General features: G+C 55.3%; 2 protein-coding genes across 3 annotated transcripts in view; one reads left to right on the plus strand and one right to left on the minus strand.

Moving 5' to 3' along the window:
• The first annotated feature begins 3,193 nt into the window (after window positions 1–3,193).
• On the plus strand, window positions 3,194–8,989 carry BARHL1 (BarH like homeobox 1). The gene is made up of 3 exons (XM_054220930.1): window positions 3,194–3,635; window positions 6,876–7,098; window positions 8,695–8,989. Exons 1-3 carry the CDS (start codon window positions 3,194–3,196, stop codon window positions 8,987–8,989), a joined length of 960 nt encoding a protein of 319 aa, XP_054076905.1.
• A 6,144-nt stretch (window positions 8,990–15,133) lies between these two features.
• DDX31 (DEAD-box helicase 31) overlaps window positions 15,134–20,991 on the minus strand; it is a 50,151-nt gene continuing 44,293 nt past the window's right edge. For both annotated transcript variants that reach the window (XM_054220529.1, XM_054220528.1), the window contains one exon: window positions 15,134–15,569. In XM_054220529.1, the coding sequence (XP_054076504.1) occupies window positions 15,422–15,569 (148 nt within the window). In that variant the 3' untranslated portion in view covers window positions 15,134–15,421. The remainder of the gene's footprint in view (window positions 15,570–20,991) is intronic.

Raw genomic sequence — 20,991 nt, forward strand, 5'->3', positions numbered from 1 at the left:
TTCTCCTCTTTTCTTGTCCCTGCCTGTTGTTTGTGAACAGAAACAGACTACAGACTAAGAAATGGGTTTTAAAGGCAGATGTGCACAAGGAAGGCAGCGGACGCTGGCTGGTTGTCTGCACACAGGATTTCCTACCCGTGCTGAGAGCCACGGAAAAATCATTTGGAAGCCACTTCTCCAGGGCCCAGTGATGTACGGGGGGGACATCACATATGGGCAGAATGGGGCACGTTTCTGCCTTGGGGAGTCTAGTTCTGAAACGACATAATAATAATAATAATAATAATAATAATAATAATAATAATAATAATTCATTTTTATATATGTCAGCCACACCAACATTAGAACATGAGTAGCAAGTGCATCTGTAGCTGCTGGGAGCTCCAGTTGTGGCCTGGGAGTGACCGTCTGTCCCCAAGGCCTTGGCTGGGGATAGCAAAATATATCGTCTGCTTAGGAACGAGGATTGGACCCCATACACATACGCCCCCAAAATCTTGCACAGCATCAGTGAGTGCATCTGATCTGGAAACTTCCTTGTGGTTGTTTGAAGGCAGGTGCTTTATTCAAGAGAAGGAAACACAGCAGTAGACTCACCAACTGAAACCTGTGCCTGCATGGCTGATCCAAATCCCGATTCTAAACCCACTCCTGATGCCAGCCCCGCTCCCTCTTCTGATCCCATTCTTGGTCCCAAACACAACCTCAGCCCTGGTCCTAGTCTCAGTGCCAATCTCCATCCCAAATAGGGTAGGACAGCAAGGCTGCCAGACCCATGAGCCAACACAGTCACACTGCAAAGAGTTGGGAAACCCCATCGGGATCTCTGCCCCATTTCGTACCGGGACCAGTTCCTGCACTTCTGTAGCTCTGGGACAGCCCAAAGCGGAGCTTGGGCCAACCCTGCCTGGGGAGGCAGACGATGCAAAATGGACCCCCAGCAGACCAGGACCCATCAGCCTGTCCCCGAGTTCCTGGCACCAGGGCAGCACCTTCGTGCTGGGAGGGAGACGGGGCCGAGCGGCAGCAGGGGTCCTTCACAAGGGACAGGGAGGACAAGCAGCCCCCTGTGCCCAGTGTGTTGCACGACAGGGTGGGGGCAGGCTGGGACCGGGGCTGATGCTGATTTTGTCCCTGGTCTTATCCTCCTGTAAAGATCTTTTGTTCCTCTGCCCCGATCCCAGCCGGCCCCGAGCCTGCAGGGCCGAGGGCAGGAGGTGCTGGGGGCCCTGCCTGCGCCGCTGCCCGACAGCTGGCAGCCGGGCTTCCCGGGGGGGGGAGCCCTTCTCGATCGCCTCCAAGCTGCCGGCCAAGGGCGGCTTTGGAAGAGGGACAAGATGCAGCTGCCTGTCCGGGAAGGGGGAGAAGAGAGGAAATCGAGTATTTGAGAAATAACCAGAGACATCTCTTCAAAGTGGCGCAGCTTCGCGCACCCGGGTGTGGACATTTTCTTCATCTCCGCGGCGAAGGGTCTACCCCCAGGAAAAGCCCCTAAATAAACCCCCGAGGAGGCAGGAGTCCCTCTGACCGGGAGGAAGGTGGGAGCCAGTTCCGGAGATCAACAGCAGCAAAATCCCCCGACGGGGCGGGAGGGAGGAAACTTGGTGTCTCCGAGAGAAACGGGCAGGGAGCGGGCAGGGCTGTCCGCCCGGTCTGGAGCTATTGGGGTTTTATTTAAAACGGGGTTGACGGCAGGAAAAATCCGCCCTGTGCGCGGTCCCTTCCCAATTGCACCAGTAGGTACGGCCGCTGGGCGCTGGGAGAGCGGGAAGAGCGGCCCCGGCTCCGCCGCGGCGGGCGGGGGCGATGCCCGGTCCCCGCCGTGCCGGCAGCGCTGGCTGCCCGCTGGCCCCGCGTCCGCCGGCGCTAAAGGACCTGTCCGCTCGTTCACAACCGATTTCGAGGGGATTCAACGAAATTCGCAGCTCCCAGGCTCATCTCGGGCTCAGAGCAGCCGCCTCTGTGCTGGGGCTTTGGGGAAGGTTTCGGTGCTTTTCCTTTTCTTTTTCTATCCTTTTTTTTTTTTTTTTTTTTTTTTTAAATTCTAACACCCAGCAAAACTTTCCCTGCTTGGGAGGGACCGGCAGATCGGCTAATTGCGGGGGGAGGCGAGCAGAAAGCAGCAACCCCTCGGCAACCCCCTCCCCGCCTCCCCTCCTTGCTCCCCCCCGCTGCTAATCACCCCATTACGAGCCCCATCAGCGGGATAATGACAGCAAAAGAGGGCGGAAACCGCCCGGAAAGCGCGGGGATCCGGGCGGCAATTAATTCCCGTTAATCAAGCTGCAAGGTGTCGCCGCCGGGGGAGTGACATCCCCCAAAACACCTCGCGGCCAATGGGCGCGTTCACACCGGGGGGGGGTGGAGAGGTGGCGGGGAGGGCGCCTGGTTCCCCGAGCCGGAGTGGCACAAGTTCATTTTTTTCCCCCCATTTTCCCTATTTCCCCCCGTTCCCCCCCCGCGGAGGGCGCGGCACTCTTGCCGCTGTCCGAGGTGCTGAAGGCTCCGGAGTGACTCCGGCGCCGGGCTCTGTCCGACGTGCTGAAGGCGCCGCCGGCTCCGGAGCGACTCCGGTTCCCCTCCCGGGGCTGTCCGAGGTGTTGGCGGGGAAGGCGGGGGGGCGCCGCGGCGGCCCGACGGCTGGCCACCCCCTCCGCCCTCCCCTCGCCCTTCCCCATTGATTTCTGGATCATTAAGTGGTTAAGGCTCTGCGAAGCACCACTATCGATCGCTGCCTCCCCACCTCCGGCTGGGAGACCCCGGGCTGCCCCCCAGCCCCGCGCCGCCGCGGCTCCGGGCAAGGGTGGGGTGGCCGGGTAAGGGGCCGGGACCCCGGGTGAGGTTGGGGTCCGTCCGCCCACCCCACCCCCTTCGCGGCCAAAGTTTGACTCTGCCTCCCTCTCCCCCCCTCTTCTGTCTGTCTGTCTGTGAGTGCAGCTGGGCGCGATGCTGAAGACGGAGCAGCCCTGGATCTAACGCGCGTCGCCTCGGAGAGCCTTGCAGCAATTGTTGCCCGGATCGCAGGCTGAACTTTGCTCTTTTAATATATTTTTTTAATTTTACCTTTTTTTTTTTCTTGTTTTCTTTTGCCTTTTTTCCCCCCCTCCTGTTATTGTTAATTATCATTATCAAACCGCTTCCGCCGCGCCCTCCCCGCCAATGCCCGTGTGAGCGCCGGCACCTCGCGGGGGCCATGGAGGGCTCCACTGGGTTTGGGATTGACTCCATCCTCTCCCACCGAGCCGGCAGTCCGGCCGTGCCCAAGGGGGACTCGCTGGTGGGCGACGGCCGGTCCCCGCTGGAGCTGAGCCCCCGCTCGGAGGGCAGCAGCGGGTGCCCCTCGCCCCGCTCGCCGGGCCGCGAGTGCCTGGAGGCGGCGGGGCCGCGGCCGGGCCTGGATGCGCACCTCCAGCCGGGACAGGTCTCGGCTCCCTCCCAGTCCCGGACCGTCACCTCCTCCTTCCTCATCAGAGACATCCTGGCCGACTGCAAGCCCCTGGCTGCCTGCGCGCCTTACTCCAGTACCAATGGACCTCAGGAGCCAGCGGGCAGGATCCCCACCAAGCCCGGCGAGGACTTTAGGGAGAAAATGGAGAAAAGCACCAGCAGCTCCTCCTCGGACTCGGAGTACAAAGGTAAGCGCCGCGCACCCCGCTGGGCTTTGCAGGGCGGGCAGGGCGGCCCGGACCCATAGCCTCCGGCGGCCCCGAAGCCTCCCGGTGCGCCGGGAGCTCGCTGCGGAGACGGCTCCATTGATGGGGGGGGTCGCGGCACCGGTCGCCCCCGAAATGACAGCGGCATCGGCACCAACTTGGGAAAACTTGGGGGTTCGGGGCTCCGTGAGGCTCGTTCCGGTGGAAGGGATTGGGGCGATCGGTGCTTCGCCAAAAGCGCCCGAGGAATCCGCCGGGCTGGTTTCCGCGGAGAAGATCCGTCGGTTTCGTTCCTACCCGCAGGGAAAGGGGAGAGGAGAACCGGGGCCGCATTTCTGCCCAGAAAAAAAAAAAAAAAAAAAAAAAAAAAAAGACAAAATAATCACGGAATTGCCGGGTATTTCCCCTGCTCCGGTGAGAAACGAACAAGAAAGTCGGCGGGGTTTGATTCGATTTGTATTATTTGTATTTTTATTTCGGAGATGGTTTAAAAACGAGCACGGCAGCCAGGGAGCCCCGGGCGTCCATGGCGCCGGAGGGGAGAGGGGCTGGATGCGGCGGCTGCTCGCCCCGGGCCGGGGGCTTGGTAGCCCCTTCCCTTCCTGCGGCAGCGGGGGCGGAGGGAGGCACAGGAACAGCACGGGGAGGCGGGGGAATGGGGTCGGTCCTGGCCCTCCGGAGCAGTTTATCCCAGGTGCCTTCGCCCATCCCGCCCCCATCACCGCTGCAAAAACTTTCACCTGGGGAAATTCTTTGCCGGGTGTTTGCGAAGGGAAGGCAAGGCGACCCGGCTCGGGGGGAGAAAAGGGATGCGATGGCACCTTACAGGGCCGCTGAATCTGGGGGAGCTGACATGAAAAGGGGGGACGGGCCGAGCCCCGTCCCGGCTGCAAATACATCCTCGGCCCGCCCGGAGCTGCCGCGCTGAAACCCGATTAATGGGGATAAAAATATTCGCCCAAAAGAGCCTCCAAACGCGGCGGGAGCCGCCGGGCACCGCGGGGGAATTTTCGCTCTGAACGAAGGACGGAGCCCCGGGCGGGTGCCGGGGCTGGAAGTGACCCGCGAGAAAGGCTGGGATCGGCTCCGCCGGTTTCCAGGGCCGGGATTGAAAACAGCCGCGATTCCCACCTTGGCGTTTTGTTTTCGCCTCCTACATCCCCCTCCCCGAATTCGTTCAGCTTTTCTCCCCTTTCCTCAAATCGCCGAGACGCGATAGAAGCGAGGGAGGCGGAGAAGAAACACGAGTTCCCCGCATCCCCCTAAGCCGGCCGAGCCCGGGCTGGGGGGGCCGGGTTTGGGTGGGGGCCGCTACCGCAGCCGCGCTCGGCGCCTCGCCAGCCCCTGCCATGGGGCAGACACGGCCACGGTAAAAAAGCCGCTTAAATGGGAGGAAAAACAACCCTTAATTAGGGAGTGGAACGCGGCTTAAATCGGGGAAAAAAAACACTGTTTAAAAGGGGTAAAAAACATAGTTTAAATGGGCGGGAAACCAGACCTTAAATAGGGAGGAAACCACATGTTAAACGAGGGTAAAAACAGCGCGTAGATGAGGGTAAAAACACCGCTTCAATGGGGTAGTGGGTGAACGACCCCGCTCCCAACGCGATCCTTTTTTTCTGCTTTGGAAGTAGCCTTTCCTGGGCCAAACCGCCCCTGATTTACCCCGCAAAGTGGCTGCGGAGCCAGGCCTAACCCGCAGTGGCGCGGCAGGATTTGGCCCATGCCAAAATGCCGAAAACCCCGTAATATTTATATATATATATTTATTTTTTTTAAGCTAGGTATAGCCAGGGGAGAGAGACGGAGCCGGCCGGGAAAGCCGCCGCGGCCACCGAGCGCAGCCCTTTAGCGAGCAGGAACTTTTTAGGAGCCGAGGACCGTGCGGGGGGCCGGGGGGGATTTTCCTTCCCCGGGGCGCTGGAGGCCGGACGCGGCTTTTCTCCTCGGAAAACTCCGCACAAACTTTCGGGCCTTTCCCGGGAGCGAGCGGGGCCGGGACCCCCCGCCCTGCCCGGTCCGGATCCGGCCCCTTCCCGGGCGGTGCCGGGGCTGCCGCTTTCCCCGGGAACCGGAGACGGGTCTCCGCGGTCGAAGGCTCGTCGCCGGCTCGGGCTCTGCCTGCTTGGCCAGAGCCGGGATTTCTGGTTGAAGGATTTCGCTCCCCGGTGGCTCAATTAACCGGATTATTGTCTTCCTACAGAGAGAAATCAGCTCGCGTTCGGCTACAGCCCTGTCCCTGCTAACCCCCGCCACCAGTAAATTTAACATAAACCCCCGTAAAAAAAAACAAAAAAACAACAAAAAAAAACAAAAACAAAAAAAAACCAAAAAAAAAAACCAAACGCCGCCGATTTGTATAAACTGAGCCTTTTTGCTACATAATCTCCTCCAGGAGGATGAGGGAGGCGAGCACAAACAGGGATTTATTTTTCCTTTTTTTTTTTTTTTCCTGCTCCGATGTTTTCCCGTCACTTACTAATGTAAATTCCCGCGTCGCTCCGCCGGTGCGTATGTACCGACCGCGCGAACGAACCGCCGCCAGCCCGTCTCATTCGGAATTTTTTAAGCTAAATAACAGGACGGACACGGGCTTGAGAAGCCCCTTCCCCAGTATTTCGTTGTGCGCCCTGGAGAGGGAGGTTTGATCCGTGCCCCGGCAGCATTCCCGGGAGGATGGAGGCTTCTCCGAGGAGAGAGGAACAGCATCACCCCGGCGATTTTCCCCTCCAAAAATATGGGCTTAAAATTTTCATTTTGGGTTGGTTTTGGTTTGGGTTTAAAAAAGAAAAAAAAAGGAGAGAGAAAGGAAAGAAAAAAACTATCCAAGCATCGAGAAAGCCGTTGGGTTTTGGGGAACAAACCCAGAGCAGGGTCCTGCCCCGTGAGAAACGCGGGGCGAGGGACGTGCGGGGTTTTTCTGGGCAGGAGCGCGGCGGGGCCGGGCCGGGGCTCCCCGCAGCACAGCCCGGCGCTCCGGCCCCGCTCCCAGGCCCCTGGGACGGGAAAAGTCCAGGCCCGGCTCGGGAACCCCGAGAGTCCCCCGTGGGCAGCTGAGGTTAAAATTTATGGGGTTGTAAAGCAAATGCGCCGTGAGCCCGACTCGGTGCTTGAGCCCTTCTCCTCCGGTTCATGGCTGCAGTGCGTTACCCCACTCTTTTGAGGGTATTTCCCCTTCCCTTCCTGCCCTGACCTGGCCTCTCTTCCTCCCTCTCGGCCCAGTGAAAGAAGAAGGGGACCGAGAGATCTCCAGCTCCCGGGACAGCCCCCCGGTGCGGCTGAAAAAGCCGCGCAAAGCCCGCACCGCCTTCACCGACCATCAGCTGGCCCAGCTGGAGCGCAGCTTCGAGAGGCAAAAATACCTGAGCGTGCAGGACAGGATGGAGCTGGCCGCCTCCCTCAACCTCACCGACACGCAGGTGAAAACGTGGTACCAGAACAGAAGGTAAAAAATGCACCGTTCCCTCCTGCCCACAGCGCCCGGGTCCCGTCCTGCCCCTCTCCCCGGCCCCGCACCCCCAAACCGGACAGGGCTTTTGCACCCCACAGCCACCCCGTCCCTCCTGGCAGCAGAAAAGATGCGGGTCCCCTCCCGCCCCGGGGGCCTTTTATCCCAAAGCTGGGGGGAGAAAAGTGATGCCGGGGCAGGGCTGGTTTGGGGCGGGAGTGGGGGGGACAATCCGTGCCCCCAGCCCCAGAAAGCCGGGGAGGCAGGACGGGGCTTCCAGCTAAACACAACAGCATAACACATCGGCCCATTAATAATAGATACCAATTACTGCTTTGGGCATCAATAATTAACACCCCTTACAGTAATTACACAATTATTATTATGATGAATAATTTACTGGTGGAAATAGGTTTAGCGCTTCAGCGACAAATCTGTAAAAGGGCTGGAGACGTGATGGCTTCAGTGGATTTACCCGGGCGTCCCCGCCGGCGCTTCCCCAGCGCCGACCATTGCCACCGCCACCAAACGAGGGACCCCCGGCCGCAGCCCCCACCCCGTCCCCTCGCTGCCCCCAGGTTTTAACCCCTCCTCTCCCTCATTACCACCGCTGTCTGCAAAGATCCGCGACTTATCAACACGTCGGGGGTTTGGGGGAGTTTAGGGGCGGCGTGGGCTGTGCGCTCACCCCCCACCCCCTCCCCAAATCTCTTCCGCAAGGACACGCCGGAGCCGGGCCGATGCCCCCAGTCCCTTCCCCTTCCCCAGCCCGGCTCCACGGCCAGCCCGGCCCGACGTGGGCCCGTTCCCGGGGCCGGGGCTTCTCCATGAGATCCCGCACATACACATATATATCACACATACTTATACGTACGTATATATGCATATATATTAAATAAATAAATAAATATGTAAATATCTATATTAAACATATATAAATATGCATATATATATATATGCCGCAAACGAAAGCCCCGGGACGCTGCCCCACACCTGTCCCCCCGTGGGACTCCCGCAGCCGCCCCGGCCCGGGGAGGGGTCCCGGAGCCCCGGGCGGAGGAGTGGGGCCGAGGCGGCCCCGGGCCGGAGCATCGCGGCGGCAGCAGCATCCCTGCCCAGCGGCGGGGCTGCCGGGCGGAGGATCCCCCGGTGTCACACACGAGATGTCAATTCTTAATCTGCTGTTAATCTGCAATCTGGAATTCACACCCCGGGAAGGGACTGAAATGTTTGTCGCGATTTATATCGCAGGGATTTACGCCCCGCCAGCGGATCCCGGCCGGGCTGTGGCTCCGGTGCCTCCGGGGAAGCTCCGTGGGCGCTCACACCGGGCTGCCGCGGCGGGGACGACAGGGAGAGAAGTTCCCTCGCCCCGTTAATGGGGTCTACGACCCCCTGCACTGGGCTGGTCCCCCCCCATCCCGTCCCTGCCGTGCAGGGGGGACCGGCCCCGGGAGCCAGCGACGGGGAGAAGGGATGCACAAGGAGGCAGAGCCCGGGGAATGGGGATGTGCAATGGGTAAAAAGAGCCCGAGGCGGCTTTTGGAGCATCCCTCCCTCCTTGACACCCTCTCTCGGCTTGTCGTCCCCCAGGACCAAGTGGAAAAGGCAGACGGCGGTGGGCCTGGAGCTGCTGGCCGAGGCTGGCAATTATTCAGCCCTCCAGAGGATGTTCCCCTCGCCCTACTTCTACCCGCAGAGTTTGGTCTCCAACCTGGACCCCGGCGCCGCTCTCTACCTGTACCGCGGACCCAGCGCGCCCCCCCCAGCCCTACAGAGACCCTTGGTGCCCCGCATCCTCATCCACGGACTGCAGGGCGGCAGCGAGCCCCCGCCGCCCCTGCCCCCGCTGCCCGGCGTCCTGCCCCGGGCCGCGCAGCCCCGGTGAGCCCCGGCCGCCCGGGCAGCCCCACCGGCACCCCACCGGGCCGGGGTGGGGGGCTGAAGGGGGCCACCCCACCTCTGGGGCCGCGAGCAAGCGACAGACTCCCGCTCATCCCCAAATATATATATATATATAAAAATGAGACCTCCCCCCCTCCTTTTTTAAAATATATATAAAGAATGCAAAAAGCAAGGGCAGGTTTGGCAGGACGGAGAGCCGGCAGAGCTGCGCCCCCCCCGCGGGGCACTCGCCGCCTTTACCCCCTTGTGCCCCCGCGGGGCAGCGGGGCCGCTGCGGTGCCCTCCCCTCCGCCGGGGACTGAGCCGGGAGCACGGGCAGGGGCCGGCTGCTGCGGGGGACCTTTGCCTCTCCGCCCCCTCCCCAGGAACTGCCGGGGGGGGTCCGAGCCCCCCCCCTGCCACGGGCGACTTCGGGGAGCCCCCCCTCCGCCTTCCCTCGGCTCACAGACCCCGGGGCACCGGCCCCGGCGACGGGAAGGGCCGGGGGATGGGGGGCAGGTTGGCGGCCCCCGCCCGCCGCAGCGAGAGTTTGGGACGTCCGTAACTTAAAGAAAAAAAAAAAAAAAAAAAAGAAAAAGCGGCGAAATGTAAATACGGTGCGCAAAATGTATATGAATTATTTATTTGTGAACCCTGAGGGCGTATTTGTGTAAGTGATTCTTGTCAGTCTGTATCCCGGGGCCGGCCCGGCCGGGGCGGGGGGCGCGGGGAGGGGGGCTCGGGGCGCCGCGGCCGCTCCCGCTCCCGTTCCCCTCCCCTTCCCCCCCCTTTTTTAAATGTGGAAATAAAACTTCTTTACAAACAAACGGGTCTCGCCTCCGCCGGCCCTTTCTTCCCCTCCTGCTTGTTTGCTCTGCCGGCTCAGCCGCCGCCGAGGGAAAGAGAAAAGCAAAGAGCAGTTTTCCCACCTCCCGTCGCAGGGACCCCCCCCATCCGGGGCTCGGCTCCCCCCGGGCCGGCCCCAGTGCCGGCATGCGGGGCCGGCCGCTCCGCCGCGGGGCTGGGGGCGGCGGGGAGGGGGACGGGACCGGGGCGATGCTGGCCGGCGCGGTGGTAGCCGCGGCGCTGGTGAATTATTAACGCTAATCTTAAGTGTATAATTGCCTAAGTGCTTTAAATGATCGCTTTGGAAAATGGATTGTTTCCACCCTTTAAAAGTGTCGCTCATCTGGCCGCGGCCAGCGAGCCCGGCAGCTGGTCCCCGGGACAGCCGGGCAGCGGCTCGCCGTCTCGGGGAGCCGACAGATGGGCTGCGGGCTCAGCCCGCCCGGCTCCCCGCTCCCCCCGGCCCTCCGCCGCTCCCCCCGGCCCTCCGCAGCCGGCGGGCCCGGCTGGCTGCAGAGCCGTCCCCCCGCACCGACACCCACCGGCCCTACAGCGTCCCCTCCCCGCGGCCGGGTCCCAGCCCCATGCCCCCGGCCCGGCTCCGTCCCGGGAGCTTTGGCCCCGGCACCCCCGAGCCCCGCAGGGGGGGGTTATTGTCGGCTCGGCCAAATGCACAGCCACGCCTGGAGGCGAGAGCCCCCCGGCCTTTGTGGAGGGGGCTTGTTCCTTTGCATGTGAATGGGGGAGTTTGGTAAATCCCCGGGCCTCGGCTGGGGCGAGGAGGAGGAGGAGGAAGGGGAGGGGGGGTCGCTCCCAGCTCGGGGTTAATGAAGTGGGAAAGGAGTCTTTCAGAGAGGCCTGCAAACAACCCCCCTCCCCGGGCAACAAACCCCCGTCCCAAATCCTACATGGATTGACTTAAACCCAGGGGATAAGTGCTTTAAATTAATCTCATTGAATAAGAATGAGGCCAAACAAAACTCTTTAAAATCATATTAAAAATCTATCAAAGGACAACTTGCAGTGGGTGTGCTTTTCATTTTGTGAGCGCAAAGGCAAGGAGCATACAGCAACCTTCCTTCCATTTACACAGCAGGAATGTGAATCAAAGACATTCTCTAATATTTAATTGTCCTTGTAGCCGTAGCAGGTTCCTCCTCTTACATTAATGAAGTACAAGCCTTCGTTACACGTTTGTAATTGCAATATTTAAATTTGCCATTTCACATCTGGAAGAAGCTGGAAACTCTTCTGCAACAGTGGGGCTGAGCCAGCGCCGTCACACAGTGACGGGGTCCAGTTTGGGTCACAAGGACGGTAGGAGAGAGCGGGGCAGAGCCCCGAGGAAACCTCTGCTCTGGGAAGGGGGAACGGCTGTGCTGGGTCTGGCCGGGAAGGAAACAGAGCAGGGGGGAAGCGAGGGCTGGAGCCATCTCCTCCAGGGAGATCTCAAGCACGGCAAGCTTCAAAATAAATCAGTTTAGGGAAGACACCACACGCTGTGGGCTCTCGTCAGAGCGCACCGCGCTTGCCACAAGAACAGCATCTTGTGCGGGAGGATCTCAGCAGCCTCAAAAGCTGCCGTAGGACCAGCCTCGCCTCCAGCTCGTCTGCGGAGACTGAGGCGGGACCCTGCTGCCCAACAGCAGAACCCACCAGCACCGGTCCCGCACCTACAGCAGACCCAGACCAGGCTGGAAACTACTCATTTCCAGAGGCTGGTACCAGGCAGGCATGGTCCTGGTGGGTCCTCAGGGCTGGGACAAGCTGTGCTGGGGTGAAATTCGACGAAGCAGTAAAAATGGTGCAGTTGAGAAGGAGCACCAGTTCTGTTGAGGAAACCTTTGCTATATTGCACTGGTTCTGCTCCACCAATTTCTCCCGGGATACAGAGACTCCAACAGACAGGCTGCTGGTGGTTGGTTTCTATCAGCTCCAGGCTCTGGATCCAAGACACAAACCAGTTAGTGCGGTGGGTTTGCCAGGACCAAACACAGTCCTGGCTCTCAAGCACCTTCTGGGCTTTCACCCAGCTTGAGGGCCATCTTCCTCCTCTCCCGACACAGCTTTAACCAGGAACACCACCCTGGGAGCAGACAAAGAACAAAAGCTGCTCCTCTGAACATGCCAGCACACGGAAATTCAATGAAATCAGCAGAATTGTTTCTAGCTGAGATATTTTATGGTTTCATCTGAACACCAAAATTATGCCAGAATGAAAAGCCCAGAACAATCGGTGCTTTTCCTGTCCTCTCCCTAGGCTTACAGAGAAAATAAATTGTGGTAAACAGGGAAGTTCTGTTGCTTTCTACCCTGCTTATTTACCGGGTGCTTCTCAGTGGTGGGCTGCCACAGCTAAGGTGTCTTGTGTTTGACCTAGACACCCAAAGTGGGTGTTCAACTGTGACCCTGGTACCCAGGTGACCTCCTCACTTCTTCCTATCCCGAAGCCTCGGAGTGTAAACTCAAGATGTTCCAGCTGCAGAGGAGGGGAGGATGGGGGCTCCTATCACCACGAAAGGACACAGAGATGGAAGAGAGCTGAGAGAAGGCACAGGAGCCCCCCTGGGGAGAGGCAGGACCCCAGGCACGAGAGCAGGGAGCGGAGGAGCAGCAAGGAAGGCAAACCCAAACTGACTCCAGGTCTGACCCGCAGGAAGCTTTATATAAAAGCTCCATAGTGACATTATTTTCAGACCAAATGCAGAAACCTCAGGCTGCAGGGCAGCAAGGCCCCTACAGTTCACCACAACTAAGGTAAGGAAGCAAACCTGACCAACGCCAACGCCGGTGCAGTCAAACGAAGTTGCTCTTTCACCAACCACTGCCAAGAGCCGATCTCCGCGCCATCACGAGCTGCGGGGGCAGATCCCACCCAGCCAGGCCCCCCGCACCACACGGCACGTACCTCAGAGCAAGAGGGGACAAATTCAGGAGCAGTTCAGGGTGACGTCCGCCGGCTCCACACCAGAGCTGTGCCAGGGGAAGCCACTGTGACCCCCAGCAGCTCCGCCAGCATTTGGGTGCTCGGGGGACCCGGGAGCCTCAGCACCCACAACATCCCTCCTCCGCGGCAGGTACCACACCCTGCCCTGATGAAGAGACGCTTTGAGGCAAGTAAAATTAACTCCAAACCTACGAGGTTCTTCCCGAGTTGAGTGATGCACGAGGATAAAGCCAGCTCAGAGCAGATCCAGAGCTGCTGAACTGTAAATAAGGGCACAATTTGGTTCCTGCTGACCCAGCTACAATTCAAACACATTTTGCACATTGGCCTTCGAGTTTATTAAGAGCCAACTTGGCTTAGCTTCAGGTGCGAGGGCATTTCTTGTACCACTTTCTCTTTCTTATTTAACAATCTCCTTTTCCCTAATCACACAAGTAATCCAGAGCTATCTGCTAAAAGATGGTGAAGCTGAAAGAACATGGCATTCTAGCTTTTTTTTTCTTAAAATCCCATTATTCATAATTGTTTGCAACACTACATGCCCAGTTAATAGAGACAGCAATGAGATTTCCCAGCGTCTCACTGATGTGCTGTTGGCCTTTATTCCTATTATTATGAATTTGCCAATAGCCCCTATTAATTCATACGTGACAGTCAGCCAGGAAAAGGTCATATATTTTCCCCTCGTGCACAAGATCAGCTCTTCCCAAACTTACACTCTCCGCATCACTCTCTCTGAGTCATTTTCATCCTCAGGGGTTTCTTTTCTGCTTAAGTTGACATTTGCCTTAAACCTGATTGCTCTTCCAAACAGTAATCATAACTAAATCAGGTGGCCTTTGTTGTTATTTTATCTTAATCTAATAAATGTTTGCACCTTCATTCTCTCCGCAAAACCACAGTTAATTTTATACTTGAGCCTTTTAAACATCTTTCTTAAGAGTTCAAAAAAGCACTGCAGTAAAATCAGCATGTTTGGTAATTGCCTGTGAGGGGAAAAAAAATCATTTTGGTTCTCAAAAGTTACATTCACTTCAGAAACCAAACACTTTTGGGCTGATTGTTTCCCTCCTACAGCCCTTAGTATGACTCACTACAGCCCGAAGTAGGTGCCCTCAATTCTGTATTCACAAAGTCGGTATAATTTTCACCTGGTTATACTGCTTTTTCAGTACTTTTTCCCTCCCAGCACCTGAAATTGCCATTGGATTTGGGCGCTTTCTTGGGTCATGGGTGGGCTGCTCTTCCTCATCTCTTGCCTTGAGGAAGGCAGAGAAAAGCTGTGTTTTGGCAAGGCTCTGCGCGGTTGTCCCACGCGTACCGCTTGGCCTTTGTGCTACGGGAGCTGCTGGGAGCAGCACAGTCAGGGGCACGGGCAGAGGGAGGCGGGTGCTCGCCTGTCGGTCCTGCGGGGGTTTGTCAGTCTCCCACGGGCCTCGGGGAGCACCGCTCTGCCCCCCGCAGCCCCCCAGCCTCGCCAACTCAAAGCGGGCGTTTGTCACGGACCTCACTAGAGCTCGGGTTCCATTTCACACACGCTGGACAACGGGGAATGAGTGCTCAGCCCATCGGGGGCCGCACCGCACCCCTTTTTCTCAGCAGTCCCAATTCTGTGCCGATAAACAAGTAAAAAGGCACATGGGAAAAGCAAGAAGTGAAATCCATTAGCTTGGGCCGTACCACAACAGGCCCAGCCAGAGCAGGGAGAACCCCGAAAGCAGGTTACTGCTGGCAAGCGTTAGCAAGAGCCTGCAAAGGCTTTAATGTTCAGAGAGGTGAGACATTTCATACATACTCTGCGTCTTATAATTAGGTATGACAATACGCTGCAGGCAAGGAGAAGTTTGGCGACTGCTGGATTCCACGCTGGCTCCTTCCCACCGTGACAACGTTTGTTCCCAAACTTAGGAGTTTTGACATGAAGTTTTGTGCCCATGAGCTCTGCCCCAAAGGGACCATGTGTCATTACACTGAAGAGCTCTCCACAATCCTACCACTTGCACTGCACTCGGGGAGATTCCTTCCTTCCAGGTGGCAATATCTGATTAACAGTCAGCATCCAGGGACAGACCCTGCCCCGGCGCACAAAGGACAGGAGGGAAGGTGGCAGCAACGTGGCTGCGTGACCTGAGACAGGAGCAGAAGTGTCCCTGCGTATAAATGACAGGGGAAAGGGCAGCCTTCTCTCCTCTCCTCTTAAGTGTGCTCCTGGAACACCTCCTCTGCCACTACTGCTTATCTGATTAAAAAAAAGCCAGCAAACAGATCGTGGAGTGTTTCTACAGGTCTTTTAAACAGGAAAGCATCTCCTGTCTGAGTACACTTGTCTCACTTTCATGTTACAAAGACATCACATTTCTCTGAAAACCATATTCAACCTTTTTTATTTTTCTTGCAAAAACCACCTTAGAAACACGGTGCATCTTCAGGAAGCTACATTTAATTGCAGCAGTGCAACAGGACACGCCTGGATTTGATTCCATTTGGACCTATGGAATGAGGGGGAGGAGGCCAAGATCCCCAAGATCCCTCCCATGTTTGCCTGAGAAACTGAAACGCTCCTCAGTTGATTTGGCAGGTCACCCCGACCCCCGGCTGAGGCGCTCAAGCAGGTTTTGCAGCCAATGACTGGAAGGTCCTGGCTTATGTTGGAATCTGCTGGTTGCCAGGTTTTCTCTGTTTTTTCTTCTTCTTGACCTTGGATACACCAGTGTCCATCCCACTGGAATATTCGGATCGCAAGATCTCAGCGAGGCGATGTTTGCCGTGGGTCTTCTTGAGAAGGTCAGACCTGGGCAGAGGGAAGAGAAGAGGCATTACATTTCCTTCTCTCTGAAATGCTGCTAGGTGGGTTACTTACTTTACAGCTGTGGAAAGTGACATTTGCGCATTAGCAGAAGAACAGCTTCCCTTTCTTGAGGCTTGATTTGAAATTCTGTCTCATGCAAAATTAGATATTGTTGTGACAGGTTTTCACAAAGGTGGCAAAATATCATGCCGTTTTTAAAAGCAAGCCTTTGTTCTGTACAAATGCTCTTGCAGGGGTGGCGGGGAGAAGGAGGGAAGGTTGTGCGCTGAAGGTTGATGAATTAGGTGACACAGCAGTTTGAAAATTATAATAATAATAAAAAACCCTAACAGCCTTAAACATTGAACAATGGAAACATTTTATAAACAGAGCTTAAATCCAGAGCTTGAAAACAGAAAAACCCCAAACAAACAAGCAAAAAAAAATACGTCAGGAGTCTAAACCCAACAGGCTCTTTTCTCGCAGTGTCCTGCAGACATCACATGCACCTTACAGCCTCCCTCTCCAGAGAGCAGCTTCTGCAAAGGTAGCTGCGTTCCGCCCAGCCACTAAACTCCAACATGGATCTCCCTGCAGCCCTAAACTGCCAGCTATAAATATAAAAACCCACTCAGCGTTTTTCCACCACAAGTTCTGCCACTGTCCTGCTCTGTGACCTTGGGCAAATGTCATCCTCAGTGCTGCTATCACCCTCACTTATCTGCTTTAACTGCAACCTCTTCAGTGCAGGACCGAAGAACTTCGGTGCAGTTCCTTACCACGTTCCCTTGGTCCTGGGCACAATGTCCTCACGTCCCACTCTCCTCGTCATTATAAAGACCAGTAGCAGATCTCAAAATTTACCAGAGAAGTGAACAGAAACGTATCTGTCTCTCTAAATATGACAAGTGAATTGAACAGAAGCCCCACATCCATGCCAGCGTGCTTTTATGACAATACACGGACCTCAGCACTCCTAAAGGTTGCAGCCCCCTGGCATCGCCCCTCATAGCTCCTTCAGGTGCCCAGAAGCATGTTGGGGATGACAGGAGAAGGAAGCAACAGATCAATCCATTCATTAGGCCAAACACACAAAGAAGGGAAGGGAAGCAAACTCTTGGCCGTTTGAGGTATTTGCTTGCCCCCTTTTCCACAGCTCATTCTCCACCCCTGTGTAGGCTCCACGGCCACAGTGGGTTTGGAAGGATGGATCAGAATCATAAGAAGGCTGGTGTGATGATTACCAATGAAAGACAGTTTGCCCTAGAAGAGAAAGCCTGGAAGACATAGGCAAGAAGACTTTGCTGCCTTCAGTGTAGCCTCCATTCTCACACTAACTGAACAGTCAAGCTCTGCGTTGGCAGAAAGGCTAGAGACTGGACATACCAGAGAAATAAGATGCACAGCCACCCTCCGGTTTGAACCCACAGAAACTATGGGAAAAAGACTGAATCAACTCAGAAGCGACTGTGCAGCTAACAAAGCCAACGCGCTGTTGGTAAAGCCGTACCTGCAGTACCTCCACAGCAGACGTGCCTTATCAAACTGCCTTCCTGAATGCACAAGCCGCGGCAGCATGGAGGGGTGCTCGTGGGTGCACACACAGCGCCAAGCCAAGGCGTGCCCTCAACCAGCCCGGCTCCGCTGCCAAAACTTTGTAGTGCGGCTGTATCCTCTGCTCAGCCCCCTCCATCCCCTGATAAAGTTTCTATTTGACACCTTCACTGTGTCTCCAAGCATTTACTACAGTAATTTGAGGGTTACCAAGCAACAGATCAGTTTACTTAACAACAGAGAGCTATCTGCTGCAAAAGGATAAGTAATCCACCAGTAGCTGCCAGACTGAGCTTCATCTCAGCAGGGAGGTTGTCCAACACTTTATTACCGATCAGGTGAAATCATTGCCCAATTAGTAAATCAATACCCCCTGCTGTGGTGATCAGCTGTACAGAGAAAAGCAAGGATGCAGGGAAAAGGGCGGTTTCTCCCCCTAACCAGGGCCACAAAAATCAATGGAGCTGTGCTGTGGAACCTGTGCTCGTCACCAAGAGAAGCAAAGCAGCTGTCAAGGCCCTGTTTAACCACGAGATGGAAGAGCCACAGGCAACAGTCTGCAGTGACAGCACACCAGGAGAAGCGCACCAGGTCAGGATCCCTGGCCGGATCCTGATTCCTGTTGTAAACCTGTAAATTCCCTTCTCTGCTCAACTGGTAAAAGTCTCTGGAGCTCTGCCAGAGCGGGCACGATAACATCGCAGGGAAAGGCGCTCTGTGGTTATGAGACAAAGCCCAGGAGAACAGAGCGAGACCTTGACACCCACGCTCTGAGCATCCTTGGGCAAGGTATTTAATCTCTTTGGCCTTCATGTCCATTCTCCCACCTCATAACCCAGGATGACTGCATTTTCCCTGTCGCCGAAGGCTGGCGTGATGTTAATTTAAGAGAGCTGTGTGGTGATACTGTGGCAAAAAGCTCCACAGAAAGGCTGTAAATGTAAGATGCATTTGCAACACAGACAGAACTTGTTCCCATCACTGGATAAACACATGGATTGTCAGCATCTCTTTCTGTGATCTCACGTCTAGATATCACACTATATTGAGCCCTAATGAGAACACATCATGTTGATAACGGGCAGAGAAATCCCCAGCCCTTTAAATCCCTCCCTCCAAACGCAACAGTCAGTCTTTAGGCAGGGAACTATAAAACCAGTGCAGCTAAGGGGAACTTGCAGGGAAAAAAAAGATTCACCGACGACTGACCCATCCCAATGTGCTACAGTGCCAAGATTTCGGCAGGGCTTAAAGGAGACAGGAATGTTCAAACGGATGAGAAAATAGCCACTTTTAGTAGCTGGGGGAAAATGAGACAGGAATAGAGAAGTCATAACTCGGAAAATGAAACAGCCCCAACACCCGAGTGAGGAAGAACCTGTCCCTGAACAGAAGCTATTTGACTTCTCTGTGCTACTGTCCAGCACAGCGGGTGTTGAGTGCCGTCACATATTGGATGCTGCGCAGAAGCACCACTGGACGACTACTCTTTTACGCTAGATATAGGGTTCCAGGACTCCCATAAAAGACAGCTGGGAATTGATAAGTAGTCAGAGGAGCCAGCACCACCTTCTAACTTCAAGTGGGGGACACATCATCCCTTCATTTGCAAGGCTGAACCCTAGACCCAACCACTGCTTTGGGCTTTATGTTCCAGGTATAGGGCTAAAACCATATCACCCCAACCTCTATCTAATCACCTCGTTATCAAGGGGAGAGAAAGGTGCTTTGCACAGTGAGGAAGGGAAGGCAGAGAGCCTAGTAATTGCTTGGTACGGTCTGAGAAAGCCCCCCTCCTCCTCATGGAGGCATACCAAGGAATAAAAGACCCAGGTTTACAGCTGCCTGTGCACATCTGTAATTAAGTTGCAACCTCACAAAAGCTGGTACCAAGAGCCTCACCAGAGACAATAAGGAAACAGAGGAACTGTCCCCGGATGACTTTGTTACAGCCTGAAAGGCCAGGAAAGACCAGGCCAGACACAAACTTTTAAAGACAAAAAAAGCTCTGCCCTCCTCCAGAAAACTGGAATGGTTTTATTTACTCTTTAAACACAAGAAACTTGTGAATCTTGCTAAATACATCACTGAATGATGAAAAGGCAGGAGAGGAACACCTGGAAGAAACAAGAGACAAGAAGTGTCCAGCCAAGGAAAGAGAATAAAATCCTCTTTCCTCTGCTTCAGTCTCCTCCTACCTCCATCTGCAGAGCTGCTCCCGTTCCCCAGCTCACTCGGGAGCCGCAGTGTCCGCAGGGTGCCGGTGCCACCCAACCCTCCACCTCAGAGGAAATCTGAATGATTTGGACCTGTCTCTTTTCTGCTCCCTTGACTCTCAACTCTGCTCTGCTCAAGAGTATCAGAAAGGATTCAAGGCAAATCTTTTTTCACATCATGAAAAAAAAACCCCAAACCCAAACAGGTGAATGCAGTGTAGGGGATCTGCCCAAAACCCTCTCTGTTGTTTCCAGCTCTGTCTTCTGCTCTTCTACATGACACTAATGCACCACAGAAGTCCCACCTAGCTTACATGCAACACACCTTCAACACACTCAGTTTGTGACTTCCACACATCATGGGCGATAGGTGGCTTTGTGAGCTCTGAAGACACCATCTGCTGAATCCCACAATCACTAGCAACATGATGGTAGAGTAACAGAGACTATACTACAGCAAAAAACCCCAAGACAAGTATATTGAACTACGCTTTGAGGATGTTCAATGTAGCTGAGATCCTGTGGACAACTCCAAGGCACAAAGAGAAGTGTAAGAAAAGCATACTCAAACTGTTCTGTTCCTATATAACATCCCATTTGTCTCTCAGGCATTACTGATAAGATCGTAAGAATGATCAAGCTTCACCAGCCGATCCTGTCAGATTGAATTTGTTACAACACACAAACCAGGATCCTGGATGTGGAGACTCTCAAACAGGTGTAAAAGTACCAAGTGACAACAGTAAGAAAAGGAATGAGTACCGACACCATTTTTCATTTCAAAATTCCAATACGTATGTTTCATTGACACATCTGCTTCGTTAGAGAACTGAATCACAAGCTGATGTCCAAGCCAAACACTCCTACGTGCCAGAGTAGTGGTACATACACACATGCATGGCTTCTTGGACACCATTTGATGGCTCAGCCAGTCTTTTTATCTAAATAGTGAGCGAGCTTGTTCTTAGAGATGTCTCCTTCAACTTGGTTGGCCCTGCTGTCTGTTCCTTTGTCTTGAGCTGTGTGAAATGCTGGTGCAATGCAGCGCGGCAAGTGCAGTGACCTTTAACCAACGCACAGCATCTGCGGCAACCAAAGGCTCCCAAATTGCTCCAGCTGAGGAAGAAGGAGTATAAAGTTCTGACGCACAGTCCCAGAACTCATGGTGTGTCTTTGGAGGAGACAGAAGTAGGCTGTTTCATTTATCAGAAAATATTTCAACATGGATCACGCTATCAATCTGCCTGACAGCATCTCCAACAGCTCTCTGAAATGGTGCCAGCAACAGAGCTGGGTTACCTCTGGGCCAAGGCTGCTGCAACACCTGCTTTTTCTACTTACAGTGTTGGATGAACCATCTGCAGCCAACGCAACCCTGTTTGGGTTGGGTTTTGTATTGTTGTTTTTTGCGGAGTAGGGGCAAGAAATTCATCAGCAATCCTACACCGCTCTCGACAAGTCAACAGATGGCCTAGGTACTCTGTTATCAGCCGATACGAACACGAGCTTGAGAAGATCAAGGAAAATTATTACCCAGTCAGACTGAGCATCAAGCGCTGCTCAGTGGAGCTGGAGCAGAGCAGTCTTCATGCAGAGACATGCTAAACAGCAAAGCCCACCTTACACCTATTGAAGTCAACTGTATTTCAGCTACA

This window comes from Rissa tridactyla, chromosome 14, assembly GCF_028500815.1.
Source record: "Rissa tridactyla isolate bRisTri1 chromosome 14, bRisTri1.patW.cur.20221130, whole genome shotgun sequence".
Classification (NCBI taxonomy): domain Eukaryota; kingdom Metazoa; phylum Chordata; class Aves; order Charadriiformes; family Laridae; genus Rissa; species Rissa tridactyla.